The sequence below is a fragment of the Gracilinanus agilis genome, chromosome 1 (assembly GCF_016433145.1).
Source record: "Gracilinanus agilis isolate LMUSP501 chromosome 1, AgileGrace, whole genome shotgun sequence".
NCBI classification, from domain to species: Eukaryota; Metazoa; Chordata; class Mammalia; order Didelphimorphia; family Didelphidae; genus Gracilinanus; species Gracilinanus agilis.
The window spans coordinates 719,147,361-719,172,134 of record NC_058130.1 but is presented as its reverse complement, the minus strand read 5'-3'; the positions used below and the strand labels follow the sequence as shown (position 1 = coordinate 719,172,134).

The following is a 24,774-nucleotide window of genomic DNA, read 5'->3' as shown; positions in this document are numbered from 1 at the left end:
AGAGAGAGAGAGAGAGAGAGAGAGAGAGAGAGAGAGAGAGATGGGGAGAGAGGGGAGAAAGGGCAAGAGAAAAGAGAAAAGGGAGAGAGAGGAAGGGAAAGGGAGAGAGAGATGGGGAAAGAGGGAGAAAGGGCAAGAGAAAAGAGAAAAGAGAGAGAGAAAGAGAGAGAGATGGGAAGAGAGGGATAAAGGGCAAGAAAAAAGAGAAGGGGGAGAGAGGGAGAAATGAGGGAGAGAGAGGAGAGAGAGATGGGGAGAGAGGGAGAAAGGGCAAGAGAAAAGAGAAGGGAGAGAGAGAAATGAGGGGGGGAGGAGAGAGAGAGAGAGAGAGAGAGAGAGAGAGAGAGAGAGAGAGAGAGAGAAAGAGAAGAAAGACTGAGAAAGGAGGAAAGACTATAGAGAAGAGACAGCTAGGTTGCATAGTGGATAGAAAGTTAGGCCTGCAGTAAGGAGGATCTGGGCTCAAATCTGATGTCAAACAGTGCTGGGCAAGCCACTTAACCCTGTTTACCTAGCCCTTTCCCTTATAGATTTTTTTTTAATTAAAAAATTTTTTTTAATTTTAACTTTTTAAAAACCCTTTGAGAAGAAAGAACAAAAAGGTCTAGGCAATTAAAGTTTAAGTGACTTGCCCAGGATCATACAATTAGAAAGCATCTGAGGCAAGGTTTGAACCCTGGTCCTCTGTCTCTAGGTCTGGCATTCTATCTACTGTGGTATCTATCTGCTCTTCTTAGAACTGTCACTAAGGCAGAAAATAAGGCTTAAAAAACAACAACTAAGGAGAATAGGGGGAGAGAGGGAGGAAGAGAGAGAGAGAGAGAGAGAGAGAGAGGGAGCCCAGTCTAGGTGATAAGGAAACCCCTAAACCCTAACCCCTCTCACCCTTTAACCACCAGCCCAAGCAAACTAATATCAGTAGGCAGTGGTCACCTTCTAGGGCTTCCTGGGGTTTCTACATCCAGATTAGTCACTGACTCTGTATGACTGTGACCCACTCTCAGGGTCTCAGTTACCTCATCTACAAAATGGGTGTGTGGAAAGGGAAAGTCAGACTAAATAGGTCTCTTAAGGTTCTTTCCAACTCTAAACATTCTAGGATTTGCCTCTGGGGAAAGTGACTCCTCTCCCACCTCCTTAAAGAGACAGTCTACCATACCACCCAGCTTCCCCAGGAATAGGCCCTGTGCCAGAGTTTCAGACTAGCTAGGCAGGTACTTCTCAGGCCACTGGCTGCTCTCCTCGTGACATAATCTATTTTATATGTCTCATCCCCAAATGACCTTCCTTCCTTCTTTCCCCCTCGTGACTTCAGATTTGGGAAGTGAAACCAAAACTGGCTCCACTGAGTTTCTCTGGAACTCACTGTGGGTAAAGGACCCTGGAATGGTGGGTGCCCCAGATTTTCCAGCTCCCTTAGAGGCAAGTCATTTCCCTGCTGTGTCTCAATCTCTGTGTCTGTAAAACAAGAGGATGGTCTCTTCTAAGGTCTATTCCAGCTCTAAATTAAATTCTAGGATCCTTTTCTGCCTAAAACGTGCTCATTTTTCTGTACCACGAAGTCCCAGCTCTTGGACTCTGACCAGATGGAGCCCTTGTAGAATTCTTTCCCCCGTGCCCTCCCTCCTTCTCTTCCCCATTCGGGGTTAATGATTCTTCAGATGTCTGGGGTGAGGGGAAGAAGCTTTCCCAAGAAATAAGAAGCAGTGGGCTTTAAGGGTCCCAGCCTCCAGGGATTCTCAATCTTTGCTACCTCTTGTAAGGACTTCTTTGATTATTTGTATTGTTTAGCAGGAAGAAGTTTCAGAGAAAACAGCTTCTCCCCTCCAAGGGACAGGCCTGGACTCCGTGCTCTTGGCCATGGTACCTCTGAGCAGCAAAAGCCTTGTTCTGTAGCCATCATGCACACATCTAAGCCAGCTCAGTATCGGGGTCCCAAACACAGCTTCAGGGGGGTGTATGGGAGAGAGACAGAGATGGAGACGGAGAGAGAAAGAACCCCTTTTCCTGGGAAATGCCTCAAGTTTCCATGAGCATCCAGAGCCAAAGGCTCAGGGAATAGTGTGACTGACTATGTGATAGCTTTGGCCAAAGACTTCTTCCACTCCAGAACCGCATACTCGATGTGACTGAAACTAAGCCCGGGCCTCACTCTTCTGCTCTCTGAGCAGCCCCTCTCCAGCTGCTCTCCATTGCCCTTGGCTCTCATATCGGAGCACTGTGGTACAAGGGGAAAACCAGGGTTCCAAGGCTGGCTCTGCTCTTTGCTACCTTTTTTGTAAAGGGGGGGGGAGGGGGCGGCGATTGGACTAGACTTCCAAGTCGCCTCCCAGCTCTGAGTCCTGGATCCTAAATCTGGTCACCCTGTTGAATCCCTCCAACATTTAGCCCTGAACCACATTTGTTCCCCACCTCATTGAGACAAAGGTAAAGGGTGTTTTGGAAACCTTAAGGCAGTGATGGTGAGCCTTTTAGAGGAGGGGTGCCAGGCCCCACCCCACCCCACCCCCTAGACAGAGTGCTATGCCATGCCCCACCCTAGACAGGGAGGAAGCACTCCTATTGGGCTGCTGTATAGAGAGGGGGAGGGGAAGGGTCCTAGCACTCTGCTCCCCTCCAGCTCTGCTGCCTGTGAGCCGCCCACTTTACCCCTTGTGTGCTCTCATTGGCTGCTGGGCAGAGGGGTGGGGCATGTGAAAAATGTCCTGGGCCAAGGTCTGAGAGGGGGAGGGGAGCAGCTCTGCCCAGTCTCTGCCTTTCTAGTAAGGACCTGGGGGGTTGGGGGGGGTGCACATGCCTAGAGAATGCTCCTCTTTGGCACCCATGCCATAGGTTCACCACCATTGCCTTAAGGAGTTGTCTAAATATAGGAGAAACTGGGTAATAAGGAAAACCCAATCCTTTTAATAGTTTGTTAAAATTTAATAAGTGCTATTATAATTATTCTCACTATGGTTACTTTCACCCATTCCCTTATTACTACTCTGCCTACGGCAATAAAACTATTAAAAGGTCTTTCTTCAGTGATTCCCCATTGCTCCTGGAATAAAGTGAGACTCCTGTGCCTGGCATTCTAGGGTTCTCCATAATCCTGCCTAGTCTTACCTCTCTCCAAGATTCTCTCAAAGTTATTTCCCTTCACACATTTCACACATACTGTGCTCTAACCTCCCCTCTGTCCCATTTCCATTCTCCCCCAACCCAACCTAAATGAATGGTCTTGAGACTGGAATATCTTTCTTCTCTGGGCAGCTAGGTTGACACTGTGGGGGGCCTGGAGTTATAAATATATGCTAGCTGTGTGACCCTGGCTAAGTCACTTACCCCCAGTTTTCCTCAGTTTCCTCATCTGTAAAATGAACTAGAGGAGAAAATGGCAAATCATTCTAGTATCTTTGCCAAGAAAACCCCAAATGAGATCACAAAGAGTTGGATGCAACTGAACAACAAATCCTCCTTTGTAAAAACTTATATAGCAGTAAATTTACTGGTGGAGGCAGGATTATAAGGAATTCCTCTGAATTATAGCAGCTAGATGGGGAAAGTTGGCTGTCTAATAGCTTCCTGTAACTTGTCTGGCCAAGCAGCTGCTTCCATACTGCAGAAATCATTCCAAGAGGGTAGCTGGGTGGCTCAGTGGATATGGAGAGCCAGGGATAGAGACCAGAGGTCTTGGGTTCAAATCTGGCCTCAAACATTTCCTACATGTGTGACTCTGGGCAAGTCACTTAACCCCATTGCCTCGCCCTTACCACCACTCTTCTGCCTTGGAACCAATACATAGTATTGATTCTAAGAAGAAATCATTTTAGCATTGTTAGGGCCTGCTAAATTTCAGTATCACAGGTACAAAGCTATAAATGGATAAACACTAGTTATACCTCAGCTCCTTTACCTTCTTCTGTGGGATTCCTTCCCATTTTTAAAGCCCAACTTCTTCCAGGAAACCTCCCCTCATGTCCTACAGTTGGTAATGACCTTCACCTTTGGACCTCTGGGGCCTTGCTCTTCCCCTTTTAATGTATTTAACTAGAATACATCATTTTACAAATTTGTGTTGCTGTCTTTTGTTAGTTCCTAGAGAGCAGGGACTCAATGAGACATTGCCCCTGGCACCTAGTATAGAGTTCAGTACATAAGTGTTTGTTCAATCAATCAATCAATCAAACCACCGATTGGATGAATAAAGTGGCCAAATGTAGAGCACACCCTGCTTAGGCATAGTGGGAGGAAGGGGGAAATGGGATGAGCTAAGGAGGGCAGAAATATGTAAGAAGGAGAGGAGAGGAAGAGTTGGCCCAGACTCTAGATATCACCCAAATCAGTTGTAGAGCTTATCTCCGGAAGTCAAGGAGATGTGCCCAGATGGTAAGCCCCAGATACTTCTTGCACTGGGGACTGGCTATGCTGAGGGCAAGACCCAGGACAACCTCATTTCAACATTTTCAACTCCTGATAAGCAGTCTCCTCCTGTGTTTCTTCAACCTGGTCATGCGAACCCGTCCTTTCCCAGGTTACTACTTCCCCTCCTCTGGGAAGCTGTCTAGGTCTAACTTGTTGACATACAAGTAACCTTGAAGGCTAGACCGAATCTGACAAAGGACCTCTGGGGAGGGTTTCACGCCACTTCTTCCTGAGGCTTGCTCATTCTATTTCTGAACATCTCCAATGTTAGGAAGTCTTGCCTTATACGAGATCTGAATTTGTCTGCAAGTTCCATCCATGGCTCCTGATTCTGTCCCCTTTTCTACTCTCAGCCCCTCACACTCTTAAACTCTATCTGCTAGTGTCTTCTCTCATCCAGGCTAAATACTGTCAGTTCTTTTAACTCTGCTCTAACTCAAAAACTTTTCTGTATCATCCTCAAGACTCTACTGATGCTGTCTTAAAGTATGGAGCCCCAGAACCAAACACTGGGCTTCAATTTTGGGTTCGGCTAGTTAGATGCAATGTGACCTTGGACAAGTCACCTCCCCTCTCTGAAAACTTAGTTTTCCTCTCTGTCGAAGGGAGGATAATCAGCAAGAGAGGTGGAGAGTCAAGTGGGAGAAAAAAAGAATGGAAAGATGTTTAGGAGAAAAATGTTTGAAATAGTCATTCTATGACTTTTCGAAAATGAACTTAGACTAACAAGAGAGCCCAGGAATTCACCAACAGAGCCTTTCCTACCAACTTGAAGGAAGGTAGTGCTGACCGATCTGATGACCTGTCTCTTATCCTTAGCTCCCTGACTGGGTGGGAAAGGAACTTCATTTCTCTATCTAGGGAAGAGATGGCCTCTGCAAGGATTATGGTTGTCCTTTTGTAAAGGAGGAAATAAGAGAGGCTCAAGGCTACCCAGCTAGAAAATAGGAAAATAAGAATATGAACCCTGGTCTCCTGACTCCAGGACCAACTGGGTTTCACTATACCGCCACAGAATCTTGGTAGATACCTGGTCAGCATCCTGGAAGTAACCCCACCCTTCCCTCAGACACACTAAACACTAAACTTGGACAGCAAGCAATTTCCCCAACACTCAAGAATGAAACAAAATATAGGACTAGAAGGTAGAAAAGTGGGAGGGTTGGTGGGGGAGCCCATCAGAGGCCCAGGCAGGGACCTTCCCTTTCTGCCTCTTGCAAAATCCTTTGTAAGCCCCAGCCCCTTCAGCCCTTGACCTGTAGGACAAGGCAGTAAGTATACCACCTGACATCTAAGAACCTGCCCAATCATCAGAATGTCATCCAAATTCTAGAATGGTGCTTGGATTCTCTGTTGCCAGCTTGAATTACACAAGATCCTTACCATTACAGAGTATTATAATGATTCAAGAAAGATCTCTTTTACTCTCACTGAAAAAGGAACAGAGGAAAAGTAATATTCTATACTGCTGTCTCTGATATCTGGGGTGGGGAGAGAAAAATGCAAATAAAAGGAGGTCTAGGTTAGGTCTGGGTCTTGTCAGCGTATCTCCTCAAAGTCAAGGCCAAGTGGCCAACCAGAGGAAGAATTATCACCTTCCTACCCCTCAGCAGCGCCACAACACCCTTAGGTCCATTCTTGTTGATTCCTAAAACTTACCTCCACCCTACGTCCAACAGGCTGGCCCCTTGCCAAGGTTCCTGAAGCAGGACCCAATATCCTATCCTCCTCTCCCTCTCCCTCAGCCCCTCATGACTCAATGCTATATGAAAGATGTCCCCACTCCCCGGAAAGAAGGACTAGAAGGAGGTAGGCACCATTTACAGCCCCTGTGGCTCCCCATCTGCTCTTTGAGAATAAATACAGACTGAGGTGAGCAGGCTTGGGTCAACTGATTTGCCTTGCTTAGTTCAGACTGTCTCGCTCACAAGTCCATCAAGTCAAGCACTCCCCTACCAATAATCCCTTCTGAAGATGCTTTCAGAAGCCTTGGGAAAATGAAGAGAAAGAGTGAAGTTGGGGAAGCCACAGAAGTGAAGTGGAGGAGGGGTTGGGGGGACACGCTAAATTGAAGGGAGGGAAGCCAGGATCACAATGTGAGGAGGTCGGGGACGGAGGGAAGGGGAATGGATCTTCTCATGCAACCCGATCACCCAGAAAAGAGTGAATGTGCGGGAACTGGGAAAGACTAGGGACCACTTAGGGGGATACAAGGGAGGAGCAAGGGGGTGAGGGCGGAAAAGGAGCACGCTTTGGGGAGGAGGGTGCTAGGGGGGGCCTTACCGACCAGGTGCCAGGACTTTCTGGGACCGTAACGCCCACAGCAGCCTCCGGAGTGGTCAGCCTCGTAGCCTACGAGGGGTGTGCACACGCCATCAGCCAGCTGGCCCAGCAGCAGCAGGATGCCCGCGCCCTCAGAGCTGTAGCCCTGCACAGAGTGCAGGTACAGCAGCAGGTAGGTGAACCACATGGAGGCGCACAGGTCGTTCAGGAAGTGACCCACTGAGTAGCTGAGCCGAGCCACCAGCGGCAGCCCCGGCTCCGCCATGGGCCCGGCTCGCCCGCCCCACTGCTGGCAGTCCCGGGGTCCCGCGGCACCGACAGCCCCTCTTCTGTACAGATCACCCTCGCCCGGCCTCGCTTTGGACAGGTCACTCTCCGAACTGGTTACTTCTGGTTCGGTCAATCTACAAATGGGCCTCAAGGCTCACAATGCTCCTGTCATCCGTCCCAAGGCTGGCTGGGCCCGGCGCTGGCGCCCTTTCGCGGGGGCGGGCTGTCCTGGGTGGGACTCTAGCCTTCGAGAACACGCGTAGGGGTTCCTCGGCGACACCCAGCCCGCTAACGCCCTGCGTGCCGAACCTCTGCCTGGTCCCTCTCTGAAGAGCCCAGTGCGCGAGCTCCAAGTCAGATGTCTGTTCCTAGCTGATCCCACCTAGAGCAGCCGGCACCGCGGTCCCTGAGACTGGACTGTGAAGGGGCCCGAGGATAGCGGAGCACAGGGGGATTCCCAGTGATAGGCGGACGCCCTAGCCAATAGGCGCCGGGAACAGAGAGCCGGCCGGCCTCACAGGAGGTCAGGGGGCGGGACCAGAGGGGGTTAGTCCCGCCCCAAATCCCCTCCCCAGCCCCAGCTGGGTTCCAGAAGCCTGCGGCGATGCGGTCGTGGAGGGTTGGCCCTGCCTGGGGCCGCGGCTGGAGATGCCAAGCCCCGCCCTAGGCTGAGGAGCAACCGAGCGACAAACTCCCCCCCACCCCCGACATACACACATACACACTCACTCATGACACGGCCACGCCCAGACTCGCGCAAGGCTGGTTTATTGGGGCGGTGCGGAGGCTGGCGCCCCTCCAGGCTCCCCGACTTTTCCAGGGCCGCGGGGGATCAGCGGGACCTACAGCGCCCCGGCTCCCTTCACTCCCCTCTTCCTGCCCTTCCCTCCTTCTCCTTCTTCCCTTCTGACTCCCCTTCCTCCTCCTCCTCGCCCTTCTCCATCTCCTCCTTCTCTCTCTTCCTCCCCTCCTTTCCCTCTTCCCCACCAGGCCGCCCTCAGGAAAACCCAGAGAGAAGCACTTGACGGACGCCCAAGGGCACGCGGAGGGAAGAGTCAGCCTCACAAGGTCCCTCAGTACCTGGGGCAGGCAGATCACTGATCGCAGCCTGGGAGTCTAAGCGATTGGGGACGCGTGGAGACCAGAAACAAACAAACGCATCCGCTCCACCATCGTGTATTTATTAAACGCTCTCCAACAATCATTTTGTGCAAAGCACTCCTACCACGCACACTCACAGGACGCTCACACTGTCTTTGGGCCCTAGTACTGCTATATTGTTAAGCTGGCATCTTCACACCTCTCCCCCTCTCTTCCCGAAAGGCATAGGAGTGGTCGTCTGGCCAAGAAAGGGATTAGGGTGTGGATTAGAGTTGGAAGATGGTTTCTGGTTGGAAAAAATAAGAAAAAGGCCAGTTCAGTAAGGACCTTGGAATAAATGAAGGAACTTTTGTCTTCCTAATCACGTAGTCTGACTATTATCCATTCAATCTACAAGCATTTATCCAACAGAGTGGATTACAAGCCAGTACCTGAGATCCTTCGGTTCAAATCTAGTCACTGAACCCTCAGTGTCTAGCTCTTATGGCTCTTCTACCTTGGAACCAATACAAGTTAAATTAAGTTAATACAAGTTAAGTAAGAGTTAAATATAAAAGTTTGGCACCTATCCCAATACCCCTAAGAGAAACTTTTTTTTTTTTTTTTAAACCTGGAACTATAGTGTACACACTGAATAGGATCTCCACATTTCCTAGCTGAGATCCTGTGCCCGCTAATGGAAAGAGAAAATGGGGGTTAAAAGTTAGGAAATAGACAGATGCCCAAGGGCAATCAGAGAGAAGAGTCAGCCTCACAAGGGTCCCCCATGACCTCAAGTCATCCAGCCCAACTAGTAACTGAGCCAGATTCTCTTTTTACAGTATTCCCAATCACCCAACCTCTATTTGAAGCCCCGAAATAAGGGAAAACCACCACCTACTGAACTGAACAGCCTCTTATCCCTAGCAAGTCAAGAGAAGTTCATTAGCTATACCATGCTTCACATCACCTCGGTGTGTCTTAGTTTCTTCATCTGTAAAACAGATTTTAAAATAGATTTCCTATCTGTAAATAGCACCTTTCAGGGACTTGTTGAGGACCAAATGGAATAATACTTGTAAGGGGCTTAGCACAGTCTGGCACGTAGCAGATGCTCAATAAATGCTTGTTCCTTTGACTCTTCCTCTGAATCTTCCTCTCTTCAACTTGCACCCATTATTTGGATCTGTATCTTCTGGGTGCAAATGGAAGCCAGATAATAGATACTTTGATTCCGTGATACTTGAATACTTCAAATACTTGAAGACAGTGACTATGTTCCTCCTAAGTCTTCTCCAGGCTAAGCTTTCCCTGTTCCTCAACTGATCTTCATAAGACACATACGACACATACATGGTCTTTCTCTATTCTAGTCAGCGTCCTCTGGACACTTTCCGGCTTTTAATTGCAGAGCCCAGAATGGAACACCAAGGTACAGATGTGACAGAGTACTGTTGTCCCACCTCCTGTCTTATGCTCACAGATTCTGATCTAGAAGGGTTCTTAGAGGTCATTTAAGCCGAGTACCTTCATTTTTCCTCAGGCAAGGAAAAAGATAATCAGAAAACTCTAGTGACTTGTCTAAGGTAATCCAAACTGAGGACCTTTGACTCCACATCCAGCCTTCTTTCCGCTGTCCCAAGCCCTGGCATGATCTCTTTCTAAATACAATCTGAAGTCATAGGGTTTTGCTAAAGGTCACTCAGCAAATGAGTGGGTAGTGGAATCTGGAAAATGACTCAGCTTTAACCCATTTGTAATGAATCAATTGGGGTAGTACATAGAAAGCCAAGCCTGGAGATGGTGGGTCCTGGGTTCAACTTTGGCCTCAGACATTTCTTAGTTATGTGACCCTAAGCAAGTCACTTATCCCTGATTGCCTTGCCCTTGCCATTCTTTTTAGAATTGATACTGAGACAGAAGGTAAGGGTTTAACAATTAATCAGTTGATCAATTAAAGAGCATTTATTAAGTGCCAGCTATATGCCAGGCACTGTAATGAATGCCTCTGTTTCTTATTTGTAACATGGGAATAGTCATTCCTGCTCCTTCTTCCTTCCTAGATGGGGCGCTGAAGGTGAGATGAGACTGCTCCGGAGAAGACTGGAAAATAGAAAGCCTAGAAGCTTGGGTGCCGAGGAACTGAGGGACAAAACTAGAGCATGAATGGACCTGAAAATAGAGTTAGAGCTAGAAGGAACCTTCGAACATAAAATGTTGGAGATGGAAGGGATCATCTAGTAGTCCCTCATCTTGTGGTGGGAAAACAGAGGAGCGAGGAGGGTGGGTAACCTCCTCCAGGTCATCGGGACCAGAAGGGGAGCCCTGGTTTTCTTATCTTCACAGAGTCAAGAGAACATGAGTACAGAGGAAGGAAGAAACTGAAGACATCCAGCAAGTCTGGTATCCTAAATACCCCCCCCCCCCCCCCCCCCCGTTGGCTTATTCCTTTCCTCCTCCCTGCCGGAGGCTGGCTGGGTAGCTGGGTTCTTTCCTGACACCTGATCTCAGCAGCTTCCCATGGAAGATCCAATAACCTACAGGCTGTTCCTCCCAATCCTCCCTCTCCCCTCTGCCCCCGGCCCCCAACACAGTCCTCAGATCTCACCCACAACCTCTCTTGATCTTCGAGGCCCCTCAGACCCAAATCCTGCTGGAGTAAGAAGTTGTCCAGGTCAGGTGGAAATTGCTTTAGATCTGAGAGCTGCTGTAGGGAATGGGGGTGGGGGGAGGTTGATCACAGGCGTGGGGAGTGGAATGGGGACCCTGATGAAAGCCTGTCTTTCACCCCAATTCCCTGAAGGCAGGAAATTCAAGAGTTTCATAAAGTCAAGTCAAAAGATAGCGGCTCTCTCTGTCTCTCAGTGGTCTGGCTCTGTGCCCAATTAGAACCCTTCTGAAGGAACTTGGATGCCAAGGTCATGTTCCTGACACAGAATGGAGTCTCCTCAAGGGCACACACAGGGATACACACACACACTCACACAGACACACACACGTATGAAATGATACTTGCAAAGTGCTTAGTGTAGTGCCTAGCACATAGTAAGGGTAATATAAATGTTGACTATTATTATTATTATTATTATTATCCAGTGAAGGGTGAATATGTATATATATATATATACATATATATATATATTCTAAGAGAGACATTCGCAGACACCGGGTTGGCCACTAGATTCAGTATTTAGAAGCCATATCCCTGCTCCACTTATCCCTGCCTTTGAGGGTTCTACATATATACTGAATAGCCTGACCTGGGTTGTGTCCATCTGGCACTGAGCTCTCGCCTGTGGCTCCACAGCGACCACAACTCAATAAATCATCTTGGCAGATGGGCTCAACCAGGTGGGCCAAAACCCTTCAGTCCGTGAGTGGGGGGCCCACTCCAAGCACATGAAGACTTCCCCTGGTGGAATGGGAGGATGAGAACAATTTTTTCCAGAGTATAAAGATAAAGTATAAAGAGTATAAAGACGGCTGAAGCAGGTATTCTGGAAGCTGGGTCAAACACAGCAGATGCCGAGGTCATCCACTGCATCCTGGGCCATCACCAGTTGTCCTGACTTTTGTCTTGCCACCAGCCTGGAAGAAAGAGTGAGAATGAAGACTTTGTGTAAGTGTTCCTCACTTAAATCCAATTCACACAAAAGTCAAGATGTCACCCCGATACGTCACTGGTCCGCTTCAAAAACAAAGGACACAGGGGGCAGCTGGGTGGCTCAGTGGATTGAGAGCCAGGCCTAGAGACAAGAGGTCCTAGGTTCAAATCTGGCCTCAGACACTTCCCAGCTGTGTGACCCTGGGCAAGTCACTTGACCCCCATTGCCCACCCTTACCAGTCTTCTGCCTTGGAAGCAATACACAGAAGTTAAGGGTTTGAAAAACAAAACAAAACAAACAAACAAAAAACAAAGGACAAACCACAATATTATGGATGAGAATGGACAAAGTGTTGGACCTAGAGTCAGGAAGATCAAAGTTCAACTCCTGCCTCAGATGCCATTGGCAAGTCATTGCATCTCTCTCATCTTCAGTTTCTTCATCTCTAAAGTGGGGACAATAAAAAGCACTTATCTCACCAGTTGTCATGAGAATCAGATGAGATCATGCATGGGGAACACTTTGTCAACTATTTTTTAAACCTTTACCTTCCGTCTTAGAATCAATACTGGGTATTGGTTCCAAAGCTGAAGAGCAGGAAGGGCTGGGCGATGGGGAGCTAAGGGACTTGCCCAGGGCCACCCAGCTAGGGAGTGTCTGAGGCCGGATTTGAACCTGGGACCTCCCATCTCTAGGTCTGGTTCTGAATCCACTGAGCTACCCAGCTGCCCCCTGCTTTGTCAGTCTTAAAAGCTGTATAAACATTAGTTGTTATTATTACAATTATTGTCATCACCTCTGTCTGCTGGACCAGAAGGAACATAGAACTGAGAACATTTGAGCTGAAAGAGGGACCTTGAATGTAGAATCTTCTCAGACCATTGCGGTTCCATATGTCAGTATCTGAGTATGTTTCTTTGCGTGTTCCTGTTTGTCATTTCAAATATTTGTGGACTAGGTCAGTGCATCCCTTTGTGTTCCCAGTTGTGTGTATCCCTGAACATGACTTCATTCCACACCAGGAGAGCATCTTAGTTCTTTCAGAAGGGTTCAGGCTGCAAGAAGAGTTGGTGAGAGATGTGGAAAGAGTAAGGAATATTTGTGCTCAAATCTGGCCTCAGACACTTCCAAACTGAGTGACCCTGGGCAAGTCACTCAACCTCTACTGTCTAGCCCTTACTACTCTTCTACCTTGGAACTGATGCTTAAGACAGAAAGTAAGGGTTTAAAAAAAAAAAAGGATGACAATAACAACTACTTCCCAAGATTGTACAGCTCAAATGAAATGATGCTTGCAAAGTGCTTAGTGCAGTGCCTAACACATAATAAGGGTAATATAAATGTTGACTATTATTATTATTATTAGTATCATTATTATCATCATCATCATCATCCAGTGAAGGTTGAATTGCTGAGGGAAGGCTGTTGGAGGAAATGAGACTTTAAAGAGTGGATAGGAGCTCTAGGGCCTGGCTGGGAAGACTGGTATATGAAAGCCAAGAACTTTATGGAAGGGTGGGGTAAAATCCAGAGACTCTGTAGGCTGGATTAGCCCAATCAAGTCACTTTGTGCCAAATGAGGAGAGAATTGGGCAATTGTATGACTTAAGCTAAAGCTAGCCTTATATTGACTTTGAGAATGTCCTCTAGGTCAATCTTCTACTGCTCATCCCAAGCCTCTGTTCTTGGCAGCCTCCAGAAACGGTTGGGAATGAAATGCATGCTCCGTCCCAGGTCAGGTTGGGCCCAGCCCAGAATCTTACCTTTAGTGAGAGTCTCATCTTCTAGGGATTTCTCTGACTCTTTGATGGCCTGATTCTGCTCCTATCTTGGACTCTTCTGGAGGAACCAGAATGCCAGGATCACTCTCTTACTACCAGGTCCTGAGTTTCAGTGTCTATAGAAATCATCTGCCATCGCTGCTTGATCCATCCCTCACTCTTTGGGGTTTCACACACATGGATGCTTTTTTTTCCCCCCAGAATTAATTAATTAATTAATTTTAAGGGTTTTTATTTAATTGATTAATTAAGAAAATTTTTCCATAGTTACATGATTCATGTTCTTTCCCTCCCTTCCTCCCACTCCCCTCCCATTGCCAATGTGCAATTCCACTGGATTTTACATGTATCATTGATCAAGACCTATTTCTATATTATTGATATTTGCACTAGGGTGATTGTTTAGAGTCTACATCCCCAATCATATCCCCATCGAACCATGTGATCAAGCAGTTTTTTTTTAAACCCTTGTACTTTCAGTGTATTGTCTCATAGGTGGAGGAGTGGTAAGGGTGGGCAATGGGGGTCAAGTGACCTGCCCAGGGTCACACAGCTGGGAAGTGGCTGAGGCTGGGTTTGAACCTAGGACTTCCCGTCTCTAGGCCTGACTCTCACTCCACTGAGCTACCCAGCTGCCCCCAGTTGTTTTTTTTCTCTGTTTCTGCTCCCACAGTTCTTTCTTTGGATGTGGTTAGTGTTCTTTCTCATAAGTCCTTCAGAATTGCCTTGGATCATTGCATTACTGATAATAGAGGAGTCCATTACATTTGATTGGGCCACAGTGTATCAGTCTCTGTGTATAAGGTTCTCCTGGTTCTGCTCCTTTCACTCTGCATCTATTCCTGGAGGTTGTTCCAATTCACATGGAATTCCTCCAGTTTATTATTCCTTTCACACACATGGATTCTGAAACCTTTCAACCTCAATCTATTGGGCCTGAAGGACATAGAACAGAGTGTGTCTGTGCTAGATGGGGTCTTAGAACACAGAATGCACCTAGGAAGAATGGGAGAGAGATCTGCTGTCTTCCTGGGACACTACAGAGAATCTCCCAAAAAGATATGACAAACTAGGTGACTACTATTCATTTTTGGTGGGGGCACATTTTAATGGGGCAAAAATGATACTGCCAGAATTGGAGTCAGTTTAGTATACTGTCTTAGACATAAAAATAAAAAAAGGAAAACACTTTCTTGCCCTCAAGAAACTTACATTCTTCTGGGATTTGGGGAAGGTGGGGAGAAGCCCACTTTCTAAGAGATGATGGATTCAGATTATAGACTGAGACATTTTTTGGGGAGACATTATCAATGCAGGAACTTCTTTTGCTGTCTATGAGTGTTTACAAAAAGATTTTGTTTTTCGTGCTTTTTCCATTGGTAGTAGAGGAATGTGGGAGAGAATTTAGATCAGAAAATAAAGTAAAATTTGTTTTTAAAAAGGAGAAAGTATGTTATTGGAGTTTCCCCCTATGCTTGCTTTGAAAGACGCAGTGAAACAGAGGTGAATGGGGATAGGATTCTAGATATGGAGCACAACTTTGAAAAGGCATGAAGGTAAGAGATGGAGTATCATGCATGGGGAAGAAATTCAGAAATCATTGCTAAGGATTAAGAGGTCTTAGAAAAGAAAACTCTTAGAACTAATGTGGTAGATAGAGGAAGCTTTGCAGCCAAGCTCTCCCAACATTCTCTCCAAACAATTTAAAATATCACCTCTGATCAAATTCTGGCAAAATTAGTAATAGTTTGGGGTAGGACATTTTCTAGCTTAAAACAACTTAGGAGGTCAAAAGGAAAGGTCTGTGATGCTGGAGTGGGGGCAGACTGGAAGTACATGTGGCAACAACATGATCTGTGAGCCTTGGAGGCTGCTCTACCAACACCAGCAGCAGCAGCTCCCAGAGCTCTCAGCCCAAAGACAGCAAGTCAGTTGGACAACTGGGGATCCTTGTATCGGCACTGGGCACAGGATGGGGAATTATTTGGCAACTAAATTACCTCTGTTCGGTTCCGGAGTGAAAAGCAATGTTTGCAGTTGCAAGGGAGCAGAAGTGCTCTTGGCTGTAAGGGATCAGGGTCCCTTCCTAGGGAAGGATCAGAATATGAACCATAACAGCAATAACCTTCATCTTGTGAACACCAAAAACTTCTAGAACCCCAGAATTAGATAATGAAAAAAGCTGGGGGTAGGTAGGCAGAGGGGCTGAAACTTGGATAAATAACCTGCCCCAACCCACCCCAATGGTAAGCAGAGTCCAACTTTAATATAAAGTTCAAAGTCAAGAAATAGGCTGGAAAATGAGCAAATAAATAAATAGCCTGACCATAAAAAGCTACTATGGAGATAGGGGAGATCAAGATACAAACTCAGAAAAAAAGACAATGATGTGAAAACATCTATAAGCAAAGCTTCAAAGAAAAATGTTAATTGGACAGCAGCCCATCAAGAATTCCTGAAAGAGGTAAAGAAAGAGCAAAAATATGATTCTTTAAAAATTGAATAAGTAGTAGAAGAAAAATTGGGAATAGAAATGAAAGAGGCACCAACAAAAAAAGAGTAAATAAACTTATCTGGAGGAAGAGTTTGGAAACCTGGGTAGTATTTTAATTATTGCTGTTGATTCTAGTCTAGGAGTAAAAAAGAGATGGGCAGAATTGGAAAGGGAAGAGTTAGTTAAACTAATGGTATCTGAGAAGACATTTTGGATTTCTGGACCATGACTAAAAGGAAAATAAGAATAATAAGCTTTTGGCCAGGGATGGATCCAATACACCTAACGAGAACAGGTAAAGATATATTTGCCTAGAGTCTTGCATATAGAGCTTTAGACTAAAAAAGAGGTTGAAGAAGAAAAAACTGTTTATCTGTATCTACTAAACTAGTTACCATAGAAAATAGCTAAGTATAATGTAAGACTAAAAGTAGAGATACCCTGAAATCCATAAAAGACAAAGGAATCAGCAAAAACAAACAAACAAACAAACAAACCCTGGCCTCAGATGTTTATTCTAAATGAATTGTCTGAGTAATAAGCAGGTAAACTAAAATACCGGTATCAAACTCAAATAGAAATAGGAGCCACTAATCTGCATACAAGGATTCTCTTGGGCTTCATATTGGCAGTTTTAAAATGTAACATTATCTATGTTTTGTTGGATTTTATTTAGTTGGCTAAATATTCCTGATTACATTTTTAATCTTGTTCCTGGGCACTAGTGGTTTTTAGAGGATGGTGGGAGCCTGATAACTCTGAACTAAAAGACCCTTAGGGAAAGGAAGCAAATTGGATCTTTTTGAGTTCACTGAGATTTGGGATGGGATCCTTGAATAGAATGTACCTCTCTAAAGGTATACTGTCTTCAAAAAGAATAGAAGAGTTAAAGAAGATAGTAAGCAGGATTGTATATTAAGAAGAAACAGTCTCGTGAGAATCAATCAATCAATAAAAGTTTATTAAGTGCCTATGTTGTGCCAGTCACTGTGCTAGGCACTAGGGATATAAAAAGAAGCGAATACCAGCCCCTGCCCTTAAGGAGCTTACAATCTGGAGGAGAGAACATGCAAACAAATATATAAAAAGCAAGTTATATGCATGATAAAAAGGAGATCATTAACAGAGGGAAGGTACTAGAATTGAGAGACTGAGGAAGGCTTCCTGTAAAATATGAGATTTTCAGTTGGAACTTAGAGAAGTCAGTAAGTGGAGTGGAGGAGGGAGAGCATTCCAGGCATGGAGAACAGTCAGAGAAAGTGCCTGGAGCTGAGATCTGGAATGTCTTATTTATGGAACAGACTGGAGACCTGTGTTTCAGTATTGAAGAGCATGTGGTAGGAATAAGATAAGACAGAAGAACGTGCCCTGATCTTCTCCACTTGTAAAGGAAAAGTCCCATCTCTGATATGTGTTAGGGATGCCTTCTAGCTCTTCAGGGCCTCCGTGATGATTTTTGGAGGAGAAACAAGATATCTTCTGTTACCTCTGTTCTGTGATCTACATTCAGGACAAAGGAGAGAGAAAGAGAAGTGGTGAGATGATCTGACAGAGATAAGAACCTGCTCTTTGTGATCTTAGTAGGACTTCTAAGAAACTATCGCCTGCCCCATCTCCTGCGGTTAAGAGTTCCTACAAATAATAAAAGTGCAAAGGTTTGTTCTTGATCTGATTTTTCTAATTCTTGAAATGTTTGGCTGAGGAGAAACAGCCTCTCTCTCCATTTTCCTCTCTCCTCTTTCTTTTCTCTCTCCCCTCTCAACCTCATTTGGGTGGAGTCACTCTTTCCCAGATCTTCCCTACAGGCATCCCAGTGGACAAGACTTTTCTCTTTGGTCAACAACTTCCCTGGCTTCTTCTGGGAATAGACTTTATTAAACCTGCCTCAGAAGAGATAATGGAAGGAAAGTTGCCCGAGGCCACTGGTTTAGATCTGGTTAACTCCTGCTAACTTACCAAGCCTCCTTTGCCAAGAAAAATGCCGGTTCATTCTCTTTAGAATGGTTTAAAATGGAGATTCTATAGATTCTCTTGGTCTTTTCTCTGCTTTGGGAAAGCCAGAGTGGCTACCAATGTTATTTTATTGCTTTTGGTCAGGCTGAGTCCTGACCTGGGAAAACTTCTAGTAGCCTCAGTTATGGATGGCAGCCGCCATGGCAATGTGCCACATTTTCTTTCTCCCCTGGGTCACTCGGCAGAACTGTACTCCTGGGACTCCTCTGAGGATGAACAAATGAAAAAGGCATCTATTAGCAAGAGCTATATATTTGTCATTGTGCTAAGCCCCAAAGATGTAGATATAAGCAAGTAAGACATAAACAAGTTAGAGCTGGGAGGTCGGGGGGAAGGAGATCAGAGTACCCAGAAGCAGTATAGTTTGGAAATAGCTAGAAAATATAAGTGTTGAGGAGTTCTGAAGGAATGCTAAAGTTCAGAATGAACCGAGGCTGGCAAGGAATGCAGAGGATTCTGAGAGAACACCTATATATATTTTTAGTATATACTAGAGGAAGGAAGAAACTCAAATGAGAAACAGAACCAATGCTCATTGCTCAGGGTAGGTTACAGGGAAAAGGCCAAACTACTCTGTGATGGGGGATAACTGTGTGACACAGTAGATAGTGCCAGGGTTAGAGTCAGGAAGACTCCTTTTCCTGAGTTCAAATATGGTCTCAGACACTTTCTAGCTGTGTGACCTTGGGCAGGTCACTTAACCCTTTTTGCCTTAGTTTCCTCATCTGTAAAATTAGTTGGAGATGGAAACGGCAAGCCACTCCAGTATCTTGGCCAAGAAAATACAAGTCCTCAGATCAGGACATATTGAGGACAATCCTGTTCCTCAGGCATACATCTCAGCTGTTATCTAATTCCTTGGGTAAGAATGCTACATTTAACTTATCTCTCCTGAGTTAGTCTTCTGGCCATTAAGCATCCAATGGGTACACAAATACAGCCTTTCCTTCATTATTTCAAGTATTAGGATGTTTTCCATCTAAAAAATTGCCCAGATGAATAATTTCTTAGGGCTAGAATAAGCCGTAGGGCAACTAGGTGGTAGGGTGGATAGAGTACTAGGCTTAGAGTTAGGAAGATCTGAATTCAAATCCTGTCTCAGTTGTTAGCTGTATGACTCTGGGCAAGTCACTTAACTACTATTTGCCTCAATTCCTCATCTGTAAAACGGGAACATAATGGAGAAGGAAACAGCAAACTACTCCAGTATCTTTGCCAAGAAAACCCTAAAAGTTGGTAGGGTCATGTAGAGTCATTTAAGACTGAATGACTGAACAACAACCAAAAATAGGTCTTAACACATTAGTCAAGACTAGTAAGGAGATAATAATGTAATTCTACAAACATTTATTGAATCTCTACTATGCTAGGTATGGGATTATAGTGACAAAAATGAATGTATCTGACCTCAAGAGGCTTATATTCTCCTGGAAGAAACAACATATATAGCATATGTAGAGAGAACATGCACACACATAGATTTATTTATACCAAGATATATACAGAGTTAATAAGAAGTCATTTCAGGGAAGTGGGGAGAATAAGGAAGGGAAATAGTCTCAAGAAAAAATTCCTGTAAGAGTTGGCATATGAGTTATTTTTACATTACTAAAGGAAAGGAAAACTTAATTGTCCATGATGAAATCAAGTCAACAAGCCCAGATGGATTATAATAGATCCCAAGAGAAATGTCGGGATGCCACAGGACAGGAGAATAAATGTCCTGCTTTTCAAAGAAGGGAAGAGAGTGGAGGCTGTAAAGGATGACTCTCAAACCTGTACTCAGGGACCTTGACTTTAATTCCTGGCAACATTTTAAAATCCACTGTCAAAGGATAATTTGGAACATTAAGGAAAAAAGAAGTGGTGATCACAAAGGAACAGTGTGATTTCATTGAGAATGGGTCCTTGTCACTCTAATCTCATTTCCTTTTTTTGGCATAGTTGATAGACAAACTCTTAGATCAGGGGAAAACAGTAGATAAAATATGTCTAGATTTTTTTTTGTGTGTGTGGCCATTTTGGCCTTATCTTTATTGACTTTCTTGTGTAAATGGTAGAGAGATGTGAGTTATGCAATAGCATAATTAGGTGGTGTTCAAATCTGTCAAGTCTTTGGACCCAAAGAAAAAATATCAACCAAGATATTGGCCTGCTCCAGGGATCTGTCTTTCATCTTATATTCTTAATAATTTAAAAAACTCATTAACTTTTGGAGGGGCAGCTAGGTGGCTCGGTAGATAGAGAGGTAGGCCTGGAGATGAGAGGCCCAGGGTTCAGATCTGACTTCAGACACTTCCTAGCTGTGTAACACTAGGCAAATCACTTCACCCCAATTGGCTAGCCCTTATGATTTTTCCACCTTGGAACTGATGCTTAGTATCAATTCTATAACAGAAGTCGAGGGTTTAAAAAAAAAATCAGTGACTTGGATAAAGGAAGAATGACATTCTTGTCAAATTTATATATGAACTAAAGCTGGAAGGGATTGATAGCTAAGATGGTGGATGATCCTCAGGATCTTCAGAGATCTTGACAGGCTAGAAACTGAATCTACTAAGATGATATTTCTTAGAGAAAAATATAAAGTTTTACATTTGGGTCTAGTATGACAGATATAGTCAATGTGACAGAGGTATCACTGGATAGTAGTTCATTTGAAAAAGATTTGGGGGCTTTAGTGGACAAGTTCAATAAGAGTGAGTCATAGCAGCCCCAAAAAGCTAAGATCATAGGTGGCACTAGGGAGGTGATAGTCCTTGGACAGACCAAATATGGAGTACTGTGTCCAGTTAGGGGCACTGTATTTAAAGCAGGATTAGAGAGAGACCTGAGGAGTGTGACTAAAATGATGACAGATCTCAGGTTCATGCCATATTAGTCTATAGAAGGAACCAGGAGAATTTACTCTGGAGAGAAACTGGGAGATTTGTAATAGCTATCTGTTAGTATTTGAGGAACTGGAAAATAGAAGAGATTAGACTTGTTCTGCTTGCTTTCAGAGGACCAGTGGGTGGAAACGGCAAACCCAAAATTAAACTTGAGTCATTTCATTCCAGGTGTAGAGGTTCTGATTGGGGAATTCCATTAAACAAACTGAGCTGAACCTTTGTTGGAGACTCATCCTATTGTCCCATGATAGATATGGATATTCCAGCTGACTCTTCCTTGGGAGGAGGATGACATTTCTTGTATCTGTTTGTTAGTTCAGTCAATAATCATTTCAATCATTAAACATTTTTAGAAGTGCCTACTATGTACCAGACAATGTGCTAAGAGCTGGAGATACAAACAAAAGAAACAAAAGACAGACCCTGTCTAAGGAAGGAAGATTAATTCACAATGATTAGGGATGGATTGATTGGCTATCTTAGATAGATAACATTCCGGTGGGATTAAGGTGAACTATGTATGTCCTTCTATATCATCCCTTTCCTTGACTTTCCTCTGAGAATTTTATCATTTAGTTACAAGAAATTGCATCGGTTAAGGGACAGGATGAAATGGCAAGAGATCCTGGCCCCAGCCATGGTAAAGCAGTGGCTAAGACTTGCTTTCCAAATCTCCATCCTTGAAAGACTAGTCAGCTTGATCCTCCTCTATAGAATATTACAATAGCCTGCCATTGGTCTCCCTCCAGTTCCTCTCTTTTCCCATCTATCTTTGCATAGCTGCCAAATTGCTAAAACCTAGGTATGAACATGGCACACCTTTAAACTTCAGTGGCTGCCCATTGCCTTTAGTTTAGAATAGAAACTTTTCTGCTTGGCATTTCTTTCTTTCCTTCCTTTTTTTTTTTTTTTTTCATTTAAAACCCTTACCTTGGCAAAGAATTGGAAACTGAGGGAATGCCCATAAATTGGGGAATAGCTAAACAAATTGTGGTGTATGTTGGTGATGGAATACTATTGTCCTATAAGAAATGATAAGTAGAATGATTTCAGAAAAAGCTGGAAAGATCTACATGAACTGATGCAGAGTGAAATATGCAGAACTGGGAGAATATAGTACACAGTAACAATAATATTGTACAGTGATCAACTATGAAAGACTTAGCTACTTTCAGGAAAGGATGGGAGGGAGACAGTTTGGATCTTAAAATTTTGGAAAATGTGGAAAATTGTTATTATGTGTAATTGGGAAAATAAACTATCTTTGAATTAACAAACAAACAAGAAAACTTACCTAGCAATAAGGGTTAGGTAATCAGGGCTAAATGACTTGCCCAGCTATGGAATGTCTGAGGCCAGGTTCTCCCAAGTTCACTAAGCCACCTAGCTGCCCCTGTGGCATTTCTTTAGATGCCTACAAAGTCTATCTCTAGCCTATCTTTCTAGGCTGATGGAACATTACCCAACCTTAATACATTCTAACCTCCAGTCAAACTGGCCTATTCATTATTCCCTCCATGTTATCTCTCAAATTTTGAACAGGTTATCTCCAGAGCTTCTAAAAATGCATCCTTAGGAAATCTCATCATCCTGCAAGATTGAATCTACCCATGTTCACATCTTTTCGGTACACCTTGTCTCTGATTGGACCCTCTGAATGAAGAGCAGGGCCTTGGGCTACAGAGACTCACTACAGTCTTCTCCTTCCCCACTAGTTTCACTATGGTAAGACTTCTTTAGACCTCTCCATCATTTCCACAACGCCCTCTTTTCCTCCCCCCACTTTCAGTTTCCCTTTGTATATTGTCCTGGGCTCAGCACAGTGCTTGGCCTATTTGTTGTTGTTCATTCATTTAGTTTTGGAGTTGGCTTGGCCAAGATACTGGAGTATTTTGCCATTTCCTTCTCCAGCTCATTTTACAGATGAGGAAATGGAAGTAAACAGACTTAGGTGACTTGCCCAGGGTTGCAAAGCTAGGAAGTTTCTGAAGTCAGATTTGAACTCAGGAAAATGAGTCTTCCTGACTCCAGGCTTTATCCACTTTATCCACTCAGTCCCTGGCCCATAGTAGATGCTTAATAAATGTTTATTGACTATCAACTACAATGTTGGAACCTCTGATTGTCTTCAAGGCTTGATTCCTCCTAGTTGTTCTTGCTCTCCCATTTCATTGTGCTTCTGTTTTCTATATATTCTGAATTTACTGATCTGTGAACATTCTGTCACCTCTTTGAGGACAAAAATAGTCTTACTTTTGTATTTATAATTTTTTTTTTCTTTTGCATTAGAGATGAGTACTGCTCCTGGAGCATAAGCTCCTGGAGGTCAAGGGCTGGTTCAGGCCTTCATATTTAAAAGCTTGGTCCCAGGGCCGGAGTAGGTGCTTAAAGCATGCTTATCTGGCCTTGGTAAATTTTGGCTGATCCTGACCAACCCATACTTAAAGCTTTCTCTACTTTGGAAGGAACTTTTAGAATGGAATGCAGATCAAAGCATGGCGTTTTCCAATAGATTTCCTTAATGAGATTTTTATTGTATTAGTGATATATGTCTTCTATCATGCCACAAGCAATATGGAAATATATCTTACATGTAAGTATGCTATAACCTGCATCAGACTATTCACCCCCTTGGCTGGGGGGTGGGGGGTGGGGAGAAGAAGAGGAGATCAGAATTTTAAAATGTCAGAAAACAATTGATAAAGTGTTTCTACATGTAATTAAAACTTTTTTTTTTACGTCTACTTTGGGGATAGCTGTGCAAGTAACCCCAATTTGCCTAGCCCTTAGTGCTCTTCTGCCTTGGAACCAATACCTGGTATTGGTTCCAAGACAGAAGGTAAAGAGTAGTTTTTTTTAAAATCCACTTTGTAGTGCAAGGTACTTGCAGAGTCAGCAGCACAAAGACATTAACAACATCCGTGAAGGACAAACTTTATTAAGAATGTCCCAAAATTCAAAGGGTTGGTTGGGAAGGAGGTGGTGGGCTCTCCAGTCTTTGGAGATATTCAAGCCCAGACTGCATAAACCTTGCTCAGGATCTTTATGAAGGGGAATGTTGTTTGGATACCAGTTGAACCAGATGCCTCAGTCTCTCCACCGCCTAGCCCTGAGGTTTTAGGGTTTGGTTATCAAGAGTCAGAGGGACTTTAGCATTTAATCAAACTGAGACTCGAGGGAGCTGGGATTCTGAGGATTTCAAAGCACCCTCTTCCGCCCTTTCTCTAGGACATATAGCTGTGACTCCCCAGACTTGGGTACTGGACCCGACAGGATAAATTGTGAGAAGTAGAAGCAGAAGCGGAAGCGTATTCACTCCCCCGACGCGGGGTTCTAAAGAATGAACGCAGGGGGCGGGAGGATAGAGTGGGCCTCCTGCCCTTTAAGAAGACCCGCCCTTCGAGGAGGTGCTCTCCTCGAATTGGTCCGAATATGGTCCGGCGCAGCCTAACTTGACGCACTTTGGGCCTTACGCTCCACCGCCCAACTCGAAACCCCGCCCGCCATCAGCCAATCCCTTAGCTGCTCTCCGGGTGATATTTACATGGCCCTGCCCCGCGCCCGAGACCGAGACCAATCCCAGAGCTCGTGGCCCCGCCACATTAGCATGTGAGCGGAATTGGGGGCGGGGCCCCTACCCTACCGGCGCTGGACCCGGGAGAGGCGGGGCGAGGGGCGGGGCCAAGGGCGGTTGAGAGTCCGAACCCGAAGATCCAAGAAAGTTTGCTCAGGAGGTAAAACCAGCCGCGGGACTTGGGCATCGGGGGTGATCGGGGCCCTGGGGGGTCTCGGAGGCGAAGTGATCAGGGCTGGGGGAGCTGGGGGGCCGGGGAGGCGGGCAAGATTTCCTCGCCGGGGGGGGGGGAAGAGATCCCCCAACAAAGAGATCCACAGGGTCCTTCCCCTCCCTCCCTCTGCCCTGGACTTGGGGGGGATCGGGGGATCCTCAAGG

The 24,774-nt window shown here is 45.0% G+C and overlaps 2 protein-coding genes across 3 annotated transcripts in view; one reads left to right on the top strand and one right to left on the bottom strand.

Annotated features, from left to right (window-relative positions):
- MFSD12 (major facilitator superfamily domain containing 12) overlaps window positions 1-7,331 on the bottom strand; it is a 14,998-nt gene extending 7,667 nt beyond the window's left edge. For both annotated transcript variants that reach the window (XM_044658524.1, XM_044658525.1), the window contains exon 1: window positions 6,688-7,331. In XM_044658524.1, coding sequence (XP_044514459.1) covers window positions 6,688-6,952 — 265 coding nt within the window. In that variant the 5' untranslated portion in view covers window positions 6,953-7,331. The remainder of the gene's footprint in view (window positions 1-6,687) is intronic.
- Window positions 7,332-15,273: 7,942 nt separating this feature from the next.
- HMG20B (high mobility group 20B) overlaps window positions 15,274-24,774 on the top strand; it is a 26,819-nt gene continuing 17,318 nt past the window's right edge. The window contains exon 1 of the mRNA XM_044685307.1: window positions 15,274-15,351. Within this exon, the coding sequence (XP_044541242.1) occupies window positions 15,274-15,351 (78 nt within the window). The remainder of the gene's footprint in view (window positions 15,352-24,774) is intronic.